The sequence below is a fragment of the Eubalaena glacialis genome, chromosome 1 (assembly GCF_028564815.1).
Source record: "Eubalaena glacialis isolate mEubGla1 chromosome 1, mEubGla1.1.hap2.+ XY, whole genome shotgun sequence".
Classification (NCBI taxonomy): Eukaryota; Metazoa; Chordata; class Mammalia; order Artiodactyla; family Balaenidae; genus Eubalaena; species Eubalaena glacialis.
The window spans coordinates 127,785,699-127,809,512 of record NC_083716.1 but is presented as its reverse complement, the minus strand read 5'-3'; the positions used below and the strand labels follow the sequence as shown (position 1 = coordinate 127,809,512).

At 34.9% G+C, this 23,814-nt stretch overlaps 1 protein-coding gene across 1 annotated transcript in view; it reads left to right on the top strand.

Annotated features, from left to right (window-relative positions):
- Positions 1-23,814, top strand: part of DARS1 (aspartyl-tRNA synthetase 1) — a 67,083-nt gene that overhangs the window by 41,959 nt on the left and 1,310 nt on the right. Inside the window, exons 8-15 of the mRNA XM_061199516.1 lie at positions 1,319-1,430; positions 2,297-2,431; positions 4,556-4,703; positions 17,798-17,944; positions 19,275-19,317; positions 20,691-20,771; positions 22,169-22,280; positions 22,468-22,539. Coding sequence (XP_061055499.1) covers positions 1,319-1,430; positions 2,297-2,431; positions 4,556-4,703; positions 17,798-17,944; positions 19,275-19,317; positions 20,691-20,771; positions 22,169-22,280; positions 22,468-22,539 — 850 coding nt within the window. The remainder of the gene's footprint in view (positions 1-1,318; positions 1,431-2,296; positions 2,432-4,555; positions 4,704-17,797; positions 17,945-19,274; positions 19,318-20,690; positions 20,772-22,168; positions 22,281-22,467; positions 22,540-23,814) is intronic.

The following is a 23,814-nucleotide window of genomic DNA, read 5'->3' as shown; positions in this document are numbered from 1 at the left end:
AGCATTCTTTCATGTGTCTGTTGGCAATCTGTATATCTTCTTTGGAGAAATGTCTATTTAGGTCTTCTGCCCATTTTTGGATTGGGTTGTTTGTTTTTTTGTTATTGAGCTGCATGAGCTGCTTGTAAATCTTGGAGATTAATCCTTTGTCAGTTGCTTCATTTGCAAATATTTTCTCCCATTCTGAGGGTTGTCTTTTGGTCTTGTTTATGGTTTCCTTTGCTGTGCAAAAGCTTTTAAGTTTCATTAGGTCCCATTTGTTTGTGTTTTTATTTCCATTTCTCTAGGAGCTGGGTTAAAAAGGATCTTGCTGTGATTTATGTCATACAGTGTTCTGCCTATGTTTTCCTCTATCATCTCTCTTTCTTAACGTTTGACCATATCATCCTCCTTTACTTAAATAATCTACCTAAAACTTAAATGCTTTGTCACGTTAAGAGTTCTTTCCAACCTTTCTGCCCTTATTGTACGCTCATGTTTCCCCTGATTATTTGCTTTTTGTCTGCTTTTACCTTTTCCATTTTAATTTATAGTATATAGAAAAGGCTAGCAATAATCAAGTCCTTTTGGTACTGCCTAGAAACCTCAGGTTTTTCATAATTTTGGCCACAGTACTTAGACGTCCTACTGTATTTGCTGTTTGCTCACACAAGTTATTGGTTGTGCCTCTAGAATTTGGCCTGAAGAGTATTTTTCTTTGACCCACATTTTTTTTTTTAATTTAAATTCATTGCAATCATTGAAAAACAGAGGGTTTTCGCATTAAATCTAGATGGCTTTTCTTAAAAAGTTGGAGGTGAACCCATCAATAACTGGGCCCATGTAGCAAAATTAGCTAGTGCTCTATATTGAGCATTCTGTTCTCTACCGTGCCCTGCACCACCCAGGAAGTACCATTCATTCATTCCATTTGTTATTTGTCTGGCCCTTGTAAGCATTCACCTTTTTAACCCCTACTTTGACTTTACATTTTGGGAAGCATTCTATACATAAGTAACTTGAAAGCTTTTACACACCTTAGATTATGTCTAAACTACTATCTAATTTAACCCCAAACCAGTTTTTTTAATAGACTCTCAGTTTAGCAAAGTCAAGAGTTGGAGAGGTTGGAAATAAAGGGCAAAATTTGCATTCTCCTTCTATAATATGAAAAATTCCAAGATATATCCTTATACTGATTGTCATGTAACCTAACTTTTCTCTCATATAATGAATTGTTTTCTCTATGAACTTTCCAGGCAGGTGGCCTGATTAGAAAATACTCCATCTCAGTTAATGTGTCAAATTGATTTAATTAGGTGTTATTATTGTCTTATAGACATCAACTAGTCAGGCAGTCTTCCGTTTCCAGTCTGGCATCTGCCATCTTTTCCGAGAAACTTTAATTAACAAGGGTTTTGTGGAGATCCAAACTCCTAAAATCATCTCAGGTATGCTTTAAGATATTTCTCCTAGTTTTCTAAAATAAATTGCTTTCCCCCAAGTTGATTCATATTAGGTTTTCGTTTTGGTTTTGGTTTTTTAATTTGAGAATCCCAAGTGTCCCTTGAGGTTTATTGCCATGAGACTATTTTGAAGACTATGCTATATAGCAGCAATCACACATCACTAACACCAATAATACCAAATCCCGTTATTTCAGGAGTCATTATGTGATAATGATTATAAAATGAGGCAATAACACATGAAGCAGTATTTTTATTAATGTAAGGTACACCAGAAACTACTTTCCTTATATAGGTTTCTTTCTAATTGGTATTGCAGTTGTTTTTTGTATAAACTACATTGTAAAATTACTAAATACTACAGATGGGAAAATCTCATTAATTCTCATTCTTACATGAGAAACTTATATTAATCATTCTTAACCATTTAACCTTTTTAGAGTTACTTAAATAACAAGAAAAAATATGTTATAATTTAATTATAAATTAAAAATTGAACATTGCATTATTGATAATTAGAAAATTATTAAGAATATCATATCTTTTTTCCTTTAAAAAAATTTTTTTACAACTCCAAAGTAGCTGTAATAGATTTGAAATTGATGCAGAAAGAGAGCATATATATCCAAAGAAGTAAAATGGAGATATAGCCAAAGAAGTAAGTCTGTCCTAAATATAAACTGTTTAGAATCAGGTATAAGACATATATAGATTATGGTTTCTCTGCAATTCTTGATTTTCCAGTTTTTTTTGTTTTGTTTTAGTGAAATACTTGAATCAGAAATATAAACTTTTTACTGGAAGTTTGCGTTGATAAGCTTACAGTTAATTATAACATGTTTGCATTTCAGCTGCCAGTGAAGGAGGAGCCAATGTATTTACTGTGTCATATTTTAAAAATAATGCATACCTGGCTCAGTCTCCACAGCTGTACAAGCAAATGTGTATTTGTGCTGATTTTGAGAAGGTTTTCTGTATTGGACCAGGTAAGGTTTTTGGCAGTTACGGTTTTCTCAAAATTCATTAATTGTACCATAGTAATGGTTTTAGAAACACATTTTACATAAAAACATTTTGAAAGCTTAAATCCTTTTATATGCTGACTACATAAACACCAGACTTTGAGGTAAAAATGACAAGGTACTTAGGTAGACATTGTAAATAATATATTTTGTTGTCCTTGATAGCTCCTTTACTACTGTTGTAAGTTTACAAATGTGCCACTGTTTACTTCACTACCAATTTTATTGCAAAGCTGTTCTGTTTTACTATTACTGTTTATACTGTTCTTAGTATTGGTAATATGCTAAAGTCCATTAGAAATTGCTACAAACGTCTGATATTTAATAGATTATATTAACATGTTTTTTAAGATATAGTTGTTACAAGTCAAACATGGACACATAATCATGTGGCAAATTCTTTTTTTAATTAATTTATTAATTTATTTATTTATTTATTGGCTGCATTGGGTCTTTGTTGCTACGCACGGGCTTTCTCTAGTTGTGGCAAACGGGGGCTACTCTTCATTGCAGTGCGTGGGCTTCTCATTGCGGTGGCTTCTTTTGTTGTAGAGCACAGGCTGTAGGTGCGTGGGCTTCAGTAGTTGTGGCTTGCGGGCTCTAGAGCACAGGCTCCGTAGTTGTGGCGCACGGGCTTAGTTGCTCCGCGGCATGTGGGATCTTCCCAGACTAGGGCTTGAACCCATGTCCCCTGTATTGGCAGGCGGATTCTTAACCACTGCGCCACCAGGAAAGTCCGGCAAACTCTTTTATGAAGCTAATTATAAGCAAAAACTAGCTTTACTTCATTCTTTAAAACTTACCAAATTACTTTATATATGTAAGTTTTTTGATAGCTTAATAAAAAAATACCTGCTAATAGAGAAACTGAGAAGATCATTAAGTTTCTTAATTTTCTGAATTCATTAAACAATTATATGTTGAACACCTGCTGCATATACAGCCTTGCTCTAGGTTCCATGTACATAAAAGAAGAATCAACCAGCACTTCTCAAATGTTAATGTGCACATGAATCACCTGGGGACCTTGTTAAAATGCAGATTCTGACCAGTAGGTCTGGGGTGAGGCTTGAGATTCTGCAATTCTCACAAGCTTCCAGGTACTGCTGATGCTGCTGATTTGCAGACAGACCATGCTTTGAGTGACAAGGGAATAAACATTGTCCCTGCTTCCAAGACAGAATAAGACATGCATACATATAGCAGTCACAGGGAGTAATCAAGTGATTTTCACAGCAAAAAATCAGATTGTGCTGTACAATCAGCAGATTGGCGTTAATTATATAGTGTAGATAGTGTAAAAAAAGGGAGAAGATGGAATTTGCTAGAGTCACCATAAAAGAGAATTCATACTGAAGTAGGTTCTAAGGACAGAGTGGGAGATATAGACAATGGAGATGACATTCTAGTCAGAGGAAGCAGGATGAGTAAAGTGCATGGGAGAAAATAAAAATAAGACTAGTTAATATTAAGAAATGGGAAATACAGGGTAGGACTAAATTATGAAAGCATAAAGGTTTTAGATATTTTGTCATTTTATGTCTTGTTACAGTAGTCATTTGGGAACCATTGTAAGTTACTGAGCAAGGATGTGTTATAGGAATATCAGTCTTGCAGTGATATGAAAAATGGAGCAGAGCTAGAGTCAGGAAGACTGGAAAGGAGGAAAGTGCAGTGAGGATAATAAGAACTGGACTGAGGTAATGGCTGGAGTGTGTATAATGTTACTTCATTTGCACAGATTTCATTTAGCTTGAGTCCAGTTTTAATAAAATTGAGAACTCACTATATTGAATATTTTAATTATTGAGAAGGCACTTCAGGATCTTGCATTCCCTTGGGATTTTCACGAGCCTCATTTATTAATTTACATTTGTTACAGCTTTTGCGTGACTGTAGGAATTTGTAATGATCTTGCCGTCCATGAGAATGCTGAAACAGATGTCTTATCATAGATTTTTCCAACCCTATAATGATAATGAAAATAGTGCCATTGGAGTACTAGTAAATAGGATTTGATGTTTGAATCCCAAGTTCTCCAAAATTTAAAACAACATGTACTATGCATTTCTTTTATTAATGTTACAGTATTCAGAGCTGAAGACTCTAATACCCACAGACATCTAACTGAATTTGTTGGTTTGGATATTGAAATGGCTTTTAATTACCATTACCATGAAGTTGTGGAAGAAATTGCTGACACTTTAGTACAAATATTCAAAGGACTTCAAGAAAGGTAAAAAATATATATTTTATAGCCTTAGATGGATATAATTTTCAAATCAGTTTAAGTTCTTCAAAGTAAAGCAATTCTGAAATATGTAAACTAAGTTTTTATTGGGAAGAGGTAAAAAAAGACTTGCCAGTTAGTTGATCAGTTAATTAGTGGAAAAATCCACACTCGAAATAGTAACTTCTGAATCCTAGTCAGTTGGGACTACAGCTAGTTAACCTAATCTTCGTGGAGAAGTTTACCAGATCGTGAACTGCCTAACTATATTTGTTTTTTCCTCTATATTGACATCCTGAATTTCTCAGAAATAGAGCATACGTTACTTCTATAGCATTTTATTATTTGGGAGGTAGTATGGGGTTCAGAGCTTGGATTCAGCTAGATCCAGGCTGTGGGATCAAATCCCAACTCTGCTATTATCTGTGTGGGTGTTGTGCAAGTTAACTCTGTGCCTCAGTTTCCTTTGCTGTTTTAAGTGACGATAATATTACTACTTAACTCAGAGATCAAGAGTCCCTTTAGTCTTTCAGTTTCTAATCTTTACTGAATCTATGTAAATTAAGCCTGTGTCAGGAATGTTAATTCTTAGATCAATTTATAATTACAATGAGTGCTCAGTCGAGATTAGAAACTAGTATACTGAAGGGACTTTCAGCTTATTTGGGCCTGGTGAATTGACACATTTATAGAAAATTATTAGGCATGTTCTGGGTGTTCAGAAAATTGAATTGTGTAAAATGTTCACTTCAGGTACACCCTCTAAACTGGCAGATAGTTTCTCACTCAAAAGGACATTGAAAGTTGTTTACTTGTGATAATGTTTACAATAGAGAAAATAAGAAAAGAAGATGGAAAGCAAGTTAACTAGGATCAAGAGTCTTTTCTTTTTTTTTCTTTTTTGCCATACTTGTGACAGTACTGCAAGTATTAAGTTGGATATAACAGATTTATCTAGCACTTTGATAGCTGACAAAGGACTGTATTTGAAATTTCTATTTGAAGACCACTGATTTAACTATTAGTTAATGTATTTGGATATGCTTCATTAATACTTAAAGAGTTCAAAAATATTTTGAAACTTTTTACGCCATTGCAAGTCTAATGAATAATGAATAATTTCAAGAACATAGAAATTAATCATTGATCTTATAAAAATACTGTAGCATAGCACCAGTATTTTCCAATTTTAATTGTAGACAGCCTTTTTTTTTCCCTAATGACATTTATTGTTTTCTTTCTGATTTTATTAATACAAGCAATACATATTTATTGCAGACAGCTAGGAATAAAAGCATAAAGTAAAGATTAACAGTCACCCATAATCCCACCCCCCAGAGATAACCATCATTAACATTTTGATGCATTTTTTTTTTTTTTTTTTTAAAGATGAGATTTACAAAGGATATGGGACTGGTGCTTTAAAGCAGATGGTTCTGAGTTTTACTTCTTTTTTTTTTTTTTTAAGTATTTATTATTTTATTTATTTTATGGCTGTGTTGGGTCTTCGTTTCTGTGCGAGGGCTTTCTCTACTTGTGGCAAGTGGGGGCCACTCTTCATCGCGGTGCGCAGGCCTCTCACTATCACGGCCTCTCTTGTTGCGGAGCACAGGCCCCAGACGCGCAGGCTCAGTAATTGTGGCTCATGGGCCCAGCTGCTCCACGGCACGTGGGATCCTCCCAGACCAGGGCTCGAACCCGTGTCCCCTGCATTGGCAGGCAGATTCCCAACCACTGCGCCACCAGGGAAGCCCTTGATGCATTTTTTAAAATTGAGGTGTAATTGACCTACATCACTATGTTAGTTCCAGTGCACAACACAGTGATTCCATATTTCTGTACATTACAAAATGATCGCCATGATATGTCTAGTTACCATCTGTCACCATACAAAGCTTTTACAATATAATTGACTATATTCCTCATGCTGTAGATTTTATCCCCATGACTTTTTTTTTTGGAACTGGAAATTTATTCTTCTTAATCCCCCTTACCTATTTCAGTCATCCCCCAAACCCCCTTCTTCCACTGTGGTCTGCTAGTTCTCTGTGACGTCTGTTTCTGTTTTGTTATGTTTCTTAATTTCTTTTGTTTTTTAGATTCTCCATATAAGTGAAATCATATGGTATTTGTCTTTCTCTGTCTGACTTACTTCGCTTAGCATAATACCCTCTAGATTCATCCATGTTGTCGCAGATGACAAGATTTCATTCCTTTTATGGCTAAGTAATATTCCACTGTGTATATATATACTACATCTTCTTTATTCATCTGTCAATGGACACTTAGGTTGCTTCCATATCTTGGCTATTGTAATCATAATGCTGGAGTAAACATAGGGGTGTATATATATTTTTGAATTGGTGTTTTTATTTCATCAGAAAAATATCCAGAAGTGGAACTGCTGGATCGTATCTATTTCTAATTTTTTGAGGAACCTCTATACTGTTCTCTATAGTGGCTGTATCAATTTACATTCCTACCAACAGTACACAAGGGTTCCCTTTCCTCCACATTCTCACCAAAACTTATTATTTGTTGTCTTTTTGATAATAGTCATTCTGACAGGTGTGAGGTGATATCTCATTGTGGTTTCGATTTGTATTTCCCTGATGTTTAGCAACATTGAGCATCTTTCCATGTGTCTGTTGCCCATCTGTGTGTCTTCTTTGGAAAAATGTCTACTCAGATGCTCTGCCCATGTTTAAATTGGGTTTTTTGGTTTTTTGATGTTGAGTTGTATGAGTAATTTGTATATTTTTGATATCAACCCCTTATCAGATATATCATTTGCAAATATTTTCTCCCATTCAGTAGGCAGCATTTCCATTTTGTTAATAGTTTCCTTCACTGTGCAAAAGCTTTTTAGTTTAATGTAGTTCCATTTGTTTATTTTTGCTTTTGTTTCCCTTGCCTGAGGAGACAGATCCAAAAAAATATTGCTAAGGCCAATGTCATTGAACATACTGCCTATGTTTTCTTCTAGGACTTTTTTGGCTTCAGGTCTTACATTTAGGTCTTCAATGCATTTTGAGTTTATTTTTGTATATGGTGTGAGAAAGTCCAGTTTGATTCTTTGACAAGTAGCTATCCAGTTTTCCCACCACCATCTATTGAAGATGCTTTTTTTTCCCCATTGTATATGCTTGCCTCCTTTGTTGTAGATTAATTGACCATATAAGTGTGGGTTAATTTCTGAGCTCTCTGTTGTCTTCCATTGATCTGTGTGTCTGTTTTTGTACCAGTACCATACTGTTTTGATGATGGTAGCTTTGTAGTATAGTTTGAGGAAGCATGATACCTCCAGCTTTGTTCTTCTTTCAAGGTTGTTTTGGCTGTTCAGGTCTTTTCTGTTTCCATGCAACTTTTAGAATTATTTGTTCTAGTTCTGTGGAAAAAATGCCACTTTTATTTTGCTAGGGATTGCATTGAATCAGTAGATTGCCTAGAGTAGTATGGTCATTTTAACAATATGAATTCCTCCAATCCATGAACATGGTATATCTTTCCATTTGTTTGTATCATCTTCACTTTCTCTCATCAGTGTCTTATAGTGTTCTGAGTACAGGTCTTTTACCTCCTTGGTTAGATTTATTCCTAGATGTTTTAATCTTTGTAATGCAATTGTAAATGGGATTGTTTTCTTAATTCCTCTTTCTGATAGTTAAATATTATTGTATAGAAACACAACAGATTTCTGTATATTAATTTTGTACCCTGCAACTTTACTGAATTCATTGGTGAGTTCTAATAGTTTTCTGGAGGCATCTTTAGGATTTTATATGTATAGTATCATGTCATCTGAGCCGGTGACAGTTTTACTTCTGTCTTTCCAATTTGGATTCCTTTTATATCTTTTTCTTGTCTGATTGCTGTGGCTAGGACTTTTTCAATTCAATTTCAATTTCAAATTCAATTTCAATTCAATTCTGTGTTGAATCAAAGTGGCAAGAGTGGGCACCTTTATCTTGTTCCTGATCTTGGAGAAAATACTTCTGGCTTTTCACCATTGAATATAATATTAGCTTTGGGCTTGTCATTATGGCCTTATGTTGAGGTATGTTCCCTCTGTACGCACTTTGTTGAGAGTTTTTATCATAAATGGATATTGAATTTTGTCAGAAGGTTTTCTGTATCTATTGAGATGATAATATGATTTTTATTCCTCAATTTGTTGATGTGTTGTATCACATTGATTGATTTGTGGATGTTGAACCATCTTTGCATTCCTGGGATAAATCCCACTTGATCGTGATGTATGATCCTTTTCATGTATTGTTGGCTTCAGTTTGCTAGTTTTTAAGGATTTTTGCATCTATGTTTATCAAGGATATGGGCATATGATTTTCTTTTTTTGTCTGGTTTTGGTGTCAGTGTGATGCTGGCCTTATATAATGAGTTCGGACGTGTTTCTTCCTCTGGAATTTTTTTTGAATAGGTTGAGAAATATATGTGTTAATTCTTTAAATGTTTGATAGAATTCACCTGTGAAGCCATCTGGTCTTGGACTTTTGTTTGTTGGGAGTTTTTTTTTATTACTGATTCAATATCATCATAGTCAGTTGGTCCATTCATGTTTTCTGTTTCTTCCTGGTTCAGTCTTGGGAGATTTTATATCTCTAGGAGTTTGTCCATTTCTTCTAGGTTGATCATTTTATTGGCATATAGCTATTCATAGTAATCTCTTAACGATCCTTTGTATTTCTGTGGTGTCGATTGTAACTTCTTTTTCATTTCTGATGATATTGATTTGGGTTCTCTTTTTTTCTTGATGAGTCTGGCTAAAGTTTTATCAAGTTTATCTTTTCAAAGAACCATCTCTTAATTTCATTGATCTTTCCTTTTTTTTTTTTTTTAAGTCTCTAATTCATTTATTCTTCACTCTGATCATTATTACTTTTTTCCACATAGTAACCTTGGGTTTTGCTTGTTTCTAATTTCTTCATGTGTAAGTTTAGCTTGTTTGAGATTTTTCTTATTTCCTGAGGTAGGCTTGCATCGCTATAAACTTCCCTCTTAGAACTACTTTGGCTGCATTCTGTAGATTTTGGATTGATGTGTTTTCATTTTCATTTGTCTCCAGGTATTTTTTTATTTCCTCTTTCGTATCTTCGTTAACCCATTGGTTGTTGAGAACCATATTGTTTAGCCTCTATGTATTAGTGGTTTTTGCAGGTTTTTTTCTTGTAGTTGATTTCTAGTCTCATTGCATGTGGTCGGAAAAAATGCTTGATAGGAATTTAATCTTCTTAAATTTACTGAGACTTGTTTTGTGGCCTACCGTGTGATCTATCCTGGAGAATGTTCCATGTGTACTTGAAAATAATGTGCATTCTGCTACTTTTGGATGGAATGTTCTATATATATATACATCTATTATTATTAAGTCCATTTGGTCTAATGTGTCATTTAAGGCCAGTGTTTCCTTACTGATTTTCTGTCTGGGTGATCTGTCTAGTGATGCAAGTGGGGTGTTAAAGTCCCTTACTGTTTTGTGTTATTGTCAATTTCTCCCTTATGTTTGTTAATACTTGCTTTATGTATTTAGGTGCTCCTATGTTGGATGCATATATATTTATAATTGTTAGATCTTCTTGTTGGATTGATCCCTTTATCATTATGTAATGTCCTTCTCATTTCCATTTGCATGGAATACTTTTTTCCATCCCCTCACTTTCAGTCTGAGTGTGTCTTTAGATGTGAAGTGAGTCTTGGAAGCAGCATATTTGTGGGTCTTGTTTTTTTATCCATTCAGCCACTCTGTGTCTTTTGACTGGAGCATTTAGTCCATTTACATTCAAAGTAATTATTGATAGGTATGTTCTTACTGCCATTTTGTGACTTGCTTTCGGGTTGTTTTTGTATTTCTATTTTGTTCTTTCTTCTTTTTGCTTTCTTCTTCCCTGTGATTTGATGACTATCTTTAGTGTTAATATGAATTCCTTTCTCTTTTGTGTGTGTGTATCTGTTATAGATTTTTGGCTTATGGTTACCATGAGGTTTATATATAGCAACCTATGTACATACATTATTATTTTAAGTTGATGATCTCTCAAGTTCAAATGCATTTCAACAACCCTGTGTTTTTACTCTCCTCCCCCACATTTAATGTTTTTGACATCATATTTTATATCTTTTTATTTTGTGTATTTCTTAACTACTTTTTGTGGATATAGATGATTTTACTACTTTTGTCTTTTAACCTTCCTGCTAGCCTTATACGTGGTTGATCTACTACCTTTACCATATATTTGCCTTTACCAATGAGATTTTTTCTTTGTAATTTTCCTGTTTCTAGTTGTGGCCTTTTGATTGTTTTTGGCCGCTCTGCGCAGCTTGCGGGACCTTACTTCCCTGACCAGGGATTGAACCCAGGCCCCCACAGTGGAAGTGTGGAGTCTTAACCACTGGACCGCCAGAGAATTCCCTAGTTATGGCCTTTCTTTCCCCACTTTGAGAAGTCCCTTTAACATTTCTTACAAAGCCAGTTTAGTGGTGCTGAACTCTTAGGTCTTGCTTGTCTGTAAAACACTTTATCATTCCTTTAAATTTGAATGATAGCCTCCCTTGCCAGATAGAGTATTCTTGATTGTAGGTTTATTAACTTCAATTACTTTAAATATATGGTTCCATTCCCTTCTGGCCTACAAAGTTTCTGCTGAAAAGTCAGCTGACAGTTTTATAGGAGTTCCTTTGTATGTATCTAGTTACTTTTCCCTTGCTGCTTTTAATATTCTCTATCTTTAATTTTTGCCTAATTACACTGTGACTTGGTGTAGACCTCTTTGGGTTGATCTTATTTGGGACTCTCTGTACTTCGTGGACCTGGATATCTGTTTCCTTTCCAAGGTTAGGGAAGTTTTCTGCTATTGTGTCTTCAAATGCATTCTCTGCCACTTTCTTCTCCTTCTGGGACCCCTATAATGTGAATGTTAGTGTGCTTGATGTTGTCCCAGAGGTCACTTAAACTGTCCTCATTTTTTTAAATTCTTCTTTCTTTTTTTCTGTTCAACTTGAGTGGTTTAGACTACTTTGTCTTCCAGTTCACTAATTTGTTCCTCTGTATCATCTAATCTACTGTTGATTCCTTCTAGTGTATTTATTTGTTACTATATTCTTCATCTCTGTTTGGTTCTTCTTTATATTTAATAACTCTGTTAAACTTCTCATTGTGTTTATCCATTCTTCTCTCAAGTGAATTGAGCATCTTTATAACCATTACCTTGATTTTTTTTTTTTTTTTTTTTTTTTTTTGGTCACACTGCATGGCTTATGAGATCTTAACTCCCCAACCAGGGATTGAACCCAGGCCCCCATAGTCAAAGCACCAAGTCCTAACCATTGGACCACCACCAGGGAATTCCCTACCTTGAACTCTTTATTGGGTAAATTGCTTATCTCCACTTCACTTAGCTCTTCTTCTGGGGTTTTATCTTTTTCCTTTGTTTTGAAAATATTCCATTGTCACCTTATTTTGCCTGATTCTGTTTTTATTTCTATATATTAGGTAGGTCGATTATGTTTCCTGATCTTGGAGAAGTGGCCCTATGTAGGAGACATCGTATAGGGCCCAGCAGCACACTCACCTCTGTTCACCAGAGCGATATGCTCTAGGGGGTGCCTGCTTTATGAGCTGTGTAGGCCCTTCTGTTATGGCTGGGCTGACTTCTGTGGGCATGCTGGTAGGCTTGGCTGGCCCCCAGCCCAGTTGGTTGCCAAGCGCTGCCTAGTGCAGAGCCTGCTGGTTACTGGTGGGCAGCACAGGCCCCAGGACTGGTGCTGGCCCACTATTTGGCAGGGCCCAATCCTGGGCCCTCTTGTGGGCAGGGCCAGATCCTAGGGTGGCTGTGGGCTTGGGAGGAAAGGGGTCTACAGCTACCACTGGCCTGCTGGTAGATGGGGCTTTATCCTTGTGTGGTTGGCTGCTTGGCCTGGGGCTTCCCAGGACTAGTGCTGACTGGCTGGTGGGCCGGGCCTGGTCCCTGCGCTAACAGGCTAGAGGGAGGATTCCAAAATGGCGCTTGCCAGCACCAGTGTCCTCACGATAGAATGAGCTCCCAAAAAAGGCTGCTGTTAACACCTGTGTCCCCAGGGTGAGTCCCAGTTGCCTTCTGCTTGTTTAGGAGGCTCTCCAAGATCAGCAAGTGGGTCTGACCCTGTCTCCTTTCAGATTACCACTTCTGCCCCAGGTCTCGGAGCATGTGAGATTTTACATGCACCCTTTAAGTGGATTTTCTGTTTCCTGTGGGGCTTCAGTTCTCCCAAATGCAAGCCCCACTGGCCTTCAAAGCCAGACATTCTAGCGGGCTTGTCTTCCTGGTGCAGAATCCCCAGCCTGGGGAACCCGATATAGGACTCAGACCTCTCACTCCTTGGGGGGGAATTTCTGCAGTTGTTATTATCCTCCCATTTGTCGGTTGCCTACATTGGGAGTATGGTTGTTGACTATGCCACATCTCTGCCCTTCCTACCCGTCTCTTTGTGGTTCCTTCTTTATATCGTTGGTTGTAGAAGATCTCTTCTGCTAGTCTTCTGGTTGTTCTCATCGATAGTTGCTCTGTAAATAGTTATTTTGGTGTGCCCATGGGAGGAGGTGAATTCAAGGTCTTCCTACTCTAGGATCTTGGCCACTCCTCCCAGCCTTTTCTTTTAACCTTTGTTCTCTGAAACATTTCAATGGAGTTTATTTTAAGCAGCTTTCATTCAGATAGTCAACAGAATGACAGATGTTACAAAATATCTTTTGAAACTATAATGAAGGAATAGAGCTTTTTTCATTTTCTTTTTACATTTATAATTCAAGGAGGTTTGTGAAACTCATTTATTTTAGGTATTGACATCTTCACTACTTAATACTGGAATATGAAATTTCCACTTTGGTTTTTGTAACAACAGACCAAGCATGAATTGGGCCCTTGGGATTAAAATCAAATCTCTACTTAGAAATTAGAGATTCAGACACCATTATCACTGGGCTTTATCAGTAGACTTAACATGGCAACTTGGAAATAAAAGCCTTCTTTCTATCTTCTATATAGCATTTAGGAATTTTAAGTTTCTATGTCAGTTGTAAACTGGGTTATCTGGCTTTTGTCCTATCCCTCCCCTGTTTATCATTAGTGCTTATCTCTCACAGAAGAATATACAAATGTATTTTAACACATTATTGACTCGGGGATTTTTGCAGAAACGAATGCCTGTGGCCAGCGATTTGTTATGTAAGTGAATATTGAAACACCCACGTTTGAGTAAATATCAACTTTTTTTGCACTTAATGTATTTTTTTAAATAAATTTATTTATTTATTTGTTTATTTTTGGCTGAGTTGGGTCTTTGTTGCTGCGCGTGGGCTTCCTCTAGTTGCAGCAAGCGGGGGCTACTCTTCGTTGTGGTGCACGGGCTTCTCACTGCGGTGGCTTCTCTTGTTGCGGAGCATGGGCTCTAGGCGTGCGGGCTTCAGTAGCTGTGGCTCGCAGGCTCAGAGTGCAGGCTCAGTAGTTGTGGCGCACGGGCTTAGTTGCTCCACAGCATGTGGGATCTTCCCGGACCAGGGCTCAAACCCGTGTCCCCTGCATTGGCAGGCGGATTCTTAACCACTCTGCCACCAGGGAAGCCCTGCACTTAATGTATTTATTTGAAACTTTGTACATGTCTTACTAAAGCATTCTAATATTTCATTAGAGTGTGATAGGCAGTATAGCAGTGAACTCTGTTCAGGGGAACAGAACATCTATTACAAATATACTGTGTTTCACTGCACTTTCCCCTAGAAGAGCAGACTCTACACTTTCTGGCGGCATTTTTTTTTTAGTCCTGTGGGTATTATTTCCTCTAGAATATGTGCTTTTACCTGATAGTCAACAAGGTGGATCTTTGTGGAGAGCTCTTTTAGAAATGCCACAAGAAAGACCAGGTGCAGGACTACCACTACATTCACCAGAATGGTCACTTACCCATTCTCTAGCTACTGCTAACAAAAATTGCTTGTAAATCATTTTATTCTGTGCATTAATGCTACAATTGATTTTAAATGCATTGAGTAAACCACAATTACTCAAATAGAAACCCACTTTCTTATACCATTTTTGAGTTTTTCAGAGGATATTGAAGTTTGCCAGATACTGACCAGATTGATCAACTCCTTTAATATATTTATTATACTCTAATATTCAGGTGGGCTTAGTTATCTGATGGCCAGTCCTCCTGTCTTCCTTTCCTGTAGATGCTGTGGAGGCATCATGAATAGTTGTCACCGTGTGGACTAGCCTCTTGTCTTTCCATAAGAAGAATCACTTCTCCTGTCCATAAGAATGTCATTTCTCCCCCTGTAGATTTTTAGATTTCTCCTTTAATTGGTTTGGTAGACCACGATTCTCTCTTATAATCCCACAAACGCTGGTTTTATTTTTCAACAATATTTTAGATGGGCCACACTGTTTTAATAATTGTCTTGGTAAATATGGTGCCATGAACCAAGGTGATTGTAGGACCAATAATAGTTTCTTGCAGTTTCTTTCCTTCACCCATGTAAATCGCAAGGTTGCATATATATCCAGTTTCACTTTTGCTAACCATCCTGACCAAAATTCCATATTTTGTAAGTTTTCCATGATTATAGGTTTTGAATCTGAGTCATTCTATCCATTTTATCATTGCCTCCTCAAGTGATAGCTCTTGTTTGGGTATATAGATCAATTGAAATTTTGGTAGAAAATAATCCAAAAAAGTTTTAACTTTTGAAATTCTGTCTGCAGGAAGTAGAGTTTCCGAGTTATCGTTAAAGTGAAGAAGTATCATTATTTGTTCGAACCTTCTTCTTGTCATAATCTTTGGAAAGATAGGTGTTTCAAGTAAGGGATCAGTCGACCAATATTCTTTCCAGTGTGACTTTCTTATTTGTCCCATCAAAATTATTAATCCAAGAAACTTCATCATGTCACTATTGGTTACATCTGTCCATTTTAAAGCCTTATACTTTTTATATGATTTTTCATTCTGTGTACGATACAAGTTTGTTTGAGAAGCGACCAGCTTGAAAAAGTTGTTACCAAAAATTAATTCTGTTATTTCACTAACACTTTGTGGGTTGTTACATTAATAGTTACATCTAACACATCTGTAAAACCTTCTAATTTTCGTGCAATGTTGTCTTCAGTCCACTCTTCTGTAGAAGCAAAGGAGCATTCTCTAGCACCTTGAGTTTCATTTTCACTTTCCTTATCAGGATCAGTCACTAAGGTTTTTTGTCTTTTTGTTGGTCTGATATTCGCATCATCTAAATCAGAACTACATTCTGAAGAACTGTCATCTTCTGAGACACTAGTATATATGTCGCTCGGACAATCAGAAAAAGTATCTGCATAAAATTCACTGAAAAATTCTTCTTCACTCAAAATTTCACGATGCATCATTTTTGAAAATTTTATGGTAATAAACATGCATTTATAATATACACAAAGTTGGAACAAAAACCTAATGGAGCAAAATGTGAATGATAATGACAATCGTAAGCTGTCCTTGATCAATTTTAAGCTCTAACAACTTCGCATGGTGATGTTAATCGTATCACTCTCTAAAAACGTATTGATACGTCTCTGGTCAATGACATTCGGGTAACAAAAGACGTATTAATACATATCCAGTCAATAATGTGTTAAAATATTGATATTCATATTTTTGTATTACCATTGATTAACATGAATAGGGGTTAATATCCAAAGCAAAGCAATTTAAAAATTAATTATTGGGGTCATCTTAACCCTACTTATATCAAGATTTGAATGAATCAATGGCTAAAGTTTATTACTTCCATTAAAGCTTTAAGACTAATCAGGAAGTAGTAGTGTTTTTATTTCTGCTGTTTTCATAGAATGTAAACATACATTTTTCAATTGTGTTAATCATGGAAAATTCTAAATGTCTTACAAAAGTAGATAGACTAGCCTAATGAAACCCCATATACTCATCACCCAATTTCAACCATTGTCAACCCATGGCCAATTTTGTTTTACCCATTTCCCCCCTGCCCTCTTATTTTGAAGCAAACCTCAGCTATCATTTCATCTATAAATACTTTAGTAAAATATACCTTTTTAATCTTACCATCTTCCACAGCAGCAGTTTAGTGCAGTAAACATTTGTCTTGTGCCTGTTGTTTAGAAGGTAGACAATAAACATACTATAGTGGTTATTAAAATGAGAAAGAAATAGGCACTCTCCTAAACAAACTTACGGTATAATGGGAATGGGGGAAGATAAGTGTTCATTAATTTGGTCTTCCTTGATGATAACAAGTGTTATTAAAGTATTAAAAAGTCAGATTTTTTTAATGCCTCATAAAATGGGTATTTTATGTTTCTAACAATGTGAGCTGATATGAATTATAAAGAAAGTTTTTTATCCTTTAATGCCACTGTGATGACAAATGAGATTGAGAAATGGTGTTAAATATTTTTTAAGTATTTAAATTTCCTTATTTAACTTAATTTCTTGATAACAGTTTTTTTCTGGTGCATACACTGTTTCAAAGAATGATTTTATGTGACATAAACAGATATTCAATACCTACCAGATATTTTTTCTTAGCTGCTGTTTCTACTAATGAAGAGCCTAAAAGTCCCTGAGGCAATTTCTATACTGAGGCTGATTTTACATGAAAGAGCTTTGCTCTAAAAGCATTTCCTTTTGAGTTATCTCTGAATTCACCACTGTTATCAGTGGAACCATGGAACTAATATTATATAGGCTCTTGGGTCCATGTCAACTGGCCGCTTGAGTACAGGCTCCCCGGACAGCTAGGAGATCTGTGGCAATGAGCAGGTTCAGCTGGAAAGGGCATGTTTCTACCCCAGAACCTGTTCAAGTTGCCCTTTCCTCATCACTGCACATATAATAACTCCAATGAAATGTTAAAAATGTTGCTGCTTTGTTTAAGAAAAAAATGTGTATGGTGTGTGTGGAAGAAATAAAGCTGTATGTTCCTTATTTCACCAGTATTGGTTAAAAATTTTTTTTATATTTATGTATTGCCACAGTGACCTCATGTGGGGAAAACATTTATTTCATACATTTTTATTAACTCTTAATCATTGTACAAATAGGTTTCAAACTGAAATTCAGACGGTGAATAAACAGTTCCCATGTGAGCCATTCAAATTTTTGGAGCCAACTTTAAGACTAGAGTATTGTGAAGCATTAGCTATGCTTAGGGAAGCCGGAATTGAAATGGGAGATGAAGAAGATCTAAGGTTTGTTTCTCTTTGTGATTTTTAAAACTTTAGTAATTAGATTTAAGATACAAAAGAATAAATATATTGATGAATGATGTTTTTTTCACCCAGTTGATAAACTTCAATTTTATTAATTTTGGTATATAGTATGATGCTTGTTTTGTTCAATGTGTGATCTGAAATAAAATGTTACGTTTAATGTGGTTTGCCTAAGCTTCAATATTTTTGTTTATAAACACCATTTTTGTGCATTTTCCCCCCTGCTTCATATTTGTAATGCTTTAAAGAAAATATAGGGCCTTTTGCCTGTGATTTTATCATCTAATATGTGAACTCTCTTTCTAAATCAGTGGTGTTAGAGGGGATAGACAACAGCCTAAATCTGTCCCCATACAGGATTAGGGTATGAAACTTTTAAAGATCTCTAAAAGTTATACAAGTCACTGATCTTTGATATAACTGTATTATATTATCTAAATTCAGGTCAAACAATTTATAATTTTGAAATTAATTATATAGTTTAATAAAGATTGGAGATTTCTGTCTACTTATGTTTTATTCAAGGGTTCTTAAGTTAAAATATTTAAGCCAACACAATAATTCATATCAATATAGTAAGGAAGAGAGGGTTATTATTTTTTTTTAGGGTTTTTTTAAAAACATATTTCACCCAAAACCCTTCATTTACTTTTATTTGTTTAACAAATATATATGTGTGTGTGTGTACACATATGTATATATATTGTTTTAATCATCCTGTACATTGCTAGATGACATTTTAAGGAAAACCATAAATTCTATAATTACTTTAAGTTGGATAATATTTTTGTAAGTATTTTGGAAATTTTTCTTAAATAGGATAGAACTTAAAGTAGCAAAGTCCTGGCTATAGAAATGTAATTGGTTTCTATATACACTGTTACATTTTACTTGGAAATACTGATTTATGTTTTATAAATCTTTGATAAAGAGTAAAAAAGGAGAGACCGTTTTGAAGTAGAACCATTTAATGGCAAGAGAAGCCTATGTTGGTGTAGTAAACTTTCATTATCTGTAATTGCAGGAAACTACTTCATCCATGCTATTTGTGAATCAGTGAATTGCTAAATTCTATTTATACTTTTATTTAAATATTATTGAGCAGCACCTACTAACTGTACCAGGTGCACTCATAAGTGGTTTCCAGTAGTAGTTGCCTTTTTAAAAAGGAGCAGAATAGACAACTATGTATTTTGGCTAAATTTTTTATCCTTTGAGAACTTCAAATAGAAGAGGTTCCTTATTAACTTAAAACTCTTTTAAGTTGCTGTTTGATCTTCAAACATCTGATTTCCTGTTTCTTTTTCAGTACACCAAATGAAAAACTGTTGGGTCGTTTGGTAAAGGAAAAGGTAAGGACTCTTGTACATGCTGGATTTCTTTTTATAAATTTGAAACATACCCTGGAACTAGAGAACAGTTGCAAGGGGGGCTAATCTTCCTAGAATGGTAATATTCCAGAATAAATAAAAACCAAGGGGGATAATATATTTTTTTTAATTCTTAGAAAAATAAAAAGTATTCAGACAGGCTTTGCCCAAATGGTATGATTAGCTCAGTATTTGATTTTTGTATGAGTTGTACTGAGGTACCTCTAAAAGTGATGTCTAGATCTGATTGTCAGATTAGTTAGAGAGGACCTCAAGATGATTTTAAATTATTTAGAAATGGTCTTCCCTGACTACCCTTGCTAATTCATGGGACTAGAGGGTGAATGAATTTCCTTTATGCCTCTTACATGAAAGCTACTTTCCTATCTCATTTTCTAAAATTCCAAAGAAGAGAAAAGCTAAACTTAGTGTGATCTTTAAAGAAATTAAGAAAATTGTGTAATTGAATAAAAACAGTCCTTGAGCTCCTCCTGCTGGTTGCACTCAAAACTGTTCAACTGACTGGGGGACTAGCCTGTTTGTGAAACCGCATAGTACTGAGTTTATACCTTTAAAATGATGTTTCAGTGGGGCCATTTCTAATTTGTCAGCTCTGTTGACATTCTCTCTATGCTCCAGTTTTAGGAAAAATGTTTAACATCAAAAGAGTTGAAACGTGACTGGTTTAACTAAATGTAGGTCACATATTCTAACAAAAGTGTCATAATTTCATGTTAATGTTATTTCAATTGTAGTTTTCATCTGAGAAAAACTACCAAATTAGTATCTAAAATATTAGATATCTAAGTGAAAATTTAAATTATTGGGGGGAATAATCAAGGTTTTTTTAAGATGAATGTAGTAAAAGACGTCAGTTTTCCCAAAATAATTTATAGATTTAATGTAGTTTTTGTAAAACCCAATGAGATTTGGGATAATTTAACAAAAATAGTTATAAAATGCATCTGAAAAACTAAATGAGCTAGAATTGCAATGGAAAAAAATGAAAATCAAAGAAGTTTATCACAGCATAATTTTCAATGGAGGAGAAATTGGAAAGAGATTACATGTCCAAAAAAAGAAAACGAAAAATGCATATTTGAACTATGATCGAATAGTCAACAGCTCCTAAAAATTAAGTATATTGGAAGAATTTATAACATCGTGGCAAAATACTGTAGGATACAGGTGTTACTTGAAAGAAGCAGAATAGTTATTGTATATAGAGTATAATTACAGTAATTTTGAAGAACAAAACTTATGTATAAAAAAAGACAGTTAATTGAAATGGTAACCTTTTTACTTTCATTAAACTTCTTAAAAATCTGTTTTAATCATATTTATTCTTTTTATAGTATGATACAGATTTTTATATTCTTGATAAATATCCATTGGCTGTAAGACCTTTCTATACCATGCCTGACCCAAGAAATCCTGTAAGTAATTTGATTTTAAATAACCTGTTTGGGGGAAGAGGGAAAACTTTATTGTCACTGTGTCAAGTTGTACAATGGGAATAATGGTTTTCATTAGTAACTTGCAGTTTTGATGGACACGTTTTTATATGTATTGCTACTAGTTTCTGTCAGGTCAAAATGATACTGTGAAATTTGAATATTCTAGCAAATTAGTCCCCAGAACCTGTATTAAAAATAATTTTCATGTGTTTTTTTTAAAAATTTATTATTATTATTATTTTTGTGGGGGGCTGTGTTGGGTCTTCTTTTCTGTGCGCGGGCTTTTCTCTAGTTGCAGAGAGCGAGGGCTACTCTTTGTTGCAGTGTGTGGGCTTCTCAATGTGGTGGCTTCTCTTGTTGCGGAACACAGGCTCTAGGCACGCGGGCTTCAGTAGTTGTGGCACAGGTGCTCAGTAGTTGTGGCACACAGGCTTAGTTGCTCCGCGGCATGTGGGATCTTCCCAGACCAGGGCTCGAACCCGTGTCCCCTGCATTGGCAGGCGGATTCTTAACCACTGCGCCACCAGGGAAGTTCCTCGTGTCATTTTTAAAGATATATGAGGAAGTAACACTATATAAACAACAAATAGTATTAATAGATTTGAAGACTTTACCAAATCATTTTATTATTGACCTTGAACTAAGAATTCACATTCTATCCTGGTAGTTAATCTAAATAATGTCTTGTGGCTTTTCATTGTTTTTCCTCTGCACTGGTTCCCCAACTTCAGTGGGCATCAGAATCACTTGCAGGGCTTTTAAACCACAGATTGGTGGGCCCCATCACCAGACTTTCTGATTAGCTGGTCTGGGGTGGGGCTTGATAATTGGTATTTCTGATAAGGTAATACTGAAGCTACCAGTCCAGCAATCACACTTTGAGAACCATTGGTTTATTGAAAGACAAGGAAAGTAAGTTAAAACCTGATAAGGAATAGTTTGAGCTATGGTAAATTGATGTTCAATTTACTTTCCTTAAAATAATGGCGTTTTAAAAGTTAAAAAGACGAACACTTGTTGATAATTTGAAGTTCCAAAAGTGATCTCAAAATCATATCACACTTAAAAAATTCAGATGATAAAGTGAAATAAGAATCAGCACTACTTCTTAAAAGAAGATATAATGTTCTGATTTGTTGTTGGAAGGTGTGGGAGAAGGGGAACATAAAATCTGATAGAGGCAAGGAAGAACTTATTTTTCATCCCTCACTAGTTTAATCCTGTTTTAGAGAAACAAATGTTTATTGGAGCAGGTTCCATCATTAATTGTAGGAAAAAATGGACTTGCTCTTCATGCAACAAAGGGTGTTTTTCCACATATGTATTATAGGGTGATAGCCACTTGAGTGGTATTTTTTTGTTTGTTTTTCCTGCAGAAACAGTCCAACTCTTACGATATGTTCATGAGAGGAGAAGAAATACTGTCAGGAGCTCAAAGAATACATGATCCTCAGCTGCTAACAGAGAGAGCCTTACATCATGGAATTGGTAAACAACTTAAATATATTGAGGAGGGCCATGTATATTCTGAAAACAATAAATTTTAAAACCCTTTAAAGACTTTTCAGAAACAGTCATTTGTTTTAATCTTCATTGTACAGTAATTGCTTTTGCAATTTTTTTAAGCTAAATAAGATGATAAATTATGTGGGGTTTTTTTATGTTTGTTTTGTAGATTTGGAGAAAATTAAGGCATACATTGATTCCTTCCGCTTTGGAGCCCCTCCTCATGCTGGTGGAGGCATTGGTAATATTTCTTTATATTATGACAGTATTTCCAACCCAGATTTCATTTGTCAAAGTGTTCATTCAGTTCTAACGAAATTTCTTCAGCATTAGACTCCAAAAAGTAAATTCTGTATGTTGTTATTGCTTACAAATAAGTTCATAACTGCTAAGTGTAATACAAATATGAATTATAAGAATTTTTTAAGTGAGTTACGACTAAATGAAAATTTGATTTTGAGTATCCTCTTTTCTTTCTGTATCCATGAGTTCATTCAGATTAGCCCAGATTAAAGCTCTCTTTCCGGTTAGTTCAGATTGCTGCTAAATGTTTTTGTTGAAATGTAACATTTCATTGGCTTTTAGAACCACTTCTAGAGTATATGTAAGATGCTGCTCTGTGATTGAAAATGAGTAAATATTTAACTTACTCAACTTTTGGATGTCCGTATCAAAAACTCTTAAGTTTTCTGTTGTTTGTTTTGGGGTTTTTGGTAAACAGGTAATATACTTACAAAAATTTCAAATTCAAAGCATATGGAAGAGTGTACATTCACCTCCCTACAGAAAACTATTGTTTCTAGTTTCCTCTTTGCCTTTGCAAAGATAATCTTTGCATATGCAAAGCTACATGCACTTTTTAAAATACATTTTTTATACTATATAAACCATTCAATATCTTGCATTTTTCACTTACTATATTTTGTAAGTTGTTCCTTATCAATACTTAAGGAGCTTTTTCATTCATTTTTAATCACTACATAGAATCCATTGAAAGGGTGCATGGTAATCTTGTTAACCAGCTTCCTATTGATAGACATGTAGGGTATTACCAGCCTTTTGTTATTACAAACAATGCTACATTGAATATATACATAGTTTAAATTTCAATGGGAAATTTATGACTATTTTCTCTTAGAATATTGAATGATGTGCATTTTGCATGATATTTTACAAACTTTTGTAACTGACAATGTAAATTTTCATCGTGCTTGTGAAGAAAGACACTTGAATGGTTATCAAAATACTACCTATTTTTGTTAATTAATGTTTGAGTGGAAGATGGGATATGGTGATTTTTTTTTTTGATTAGTGTTAGGTTACTATAATACAAGGTTCAAATTTACATCTGTAGATGTTTTTTAGTAAGGAATAGAAATAAAAATAGTAATTCTTTTATTTATATTACTTTTAGATGTTAAATGTATTAAACTTAAAAGTTGTTGATATATAAAAGTATTCTTTGACTTTGCCTTCTTTGTGGGATGTATTAGCCTGCTACAATTCAGTGAACTAG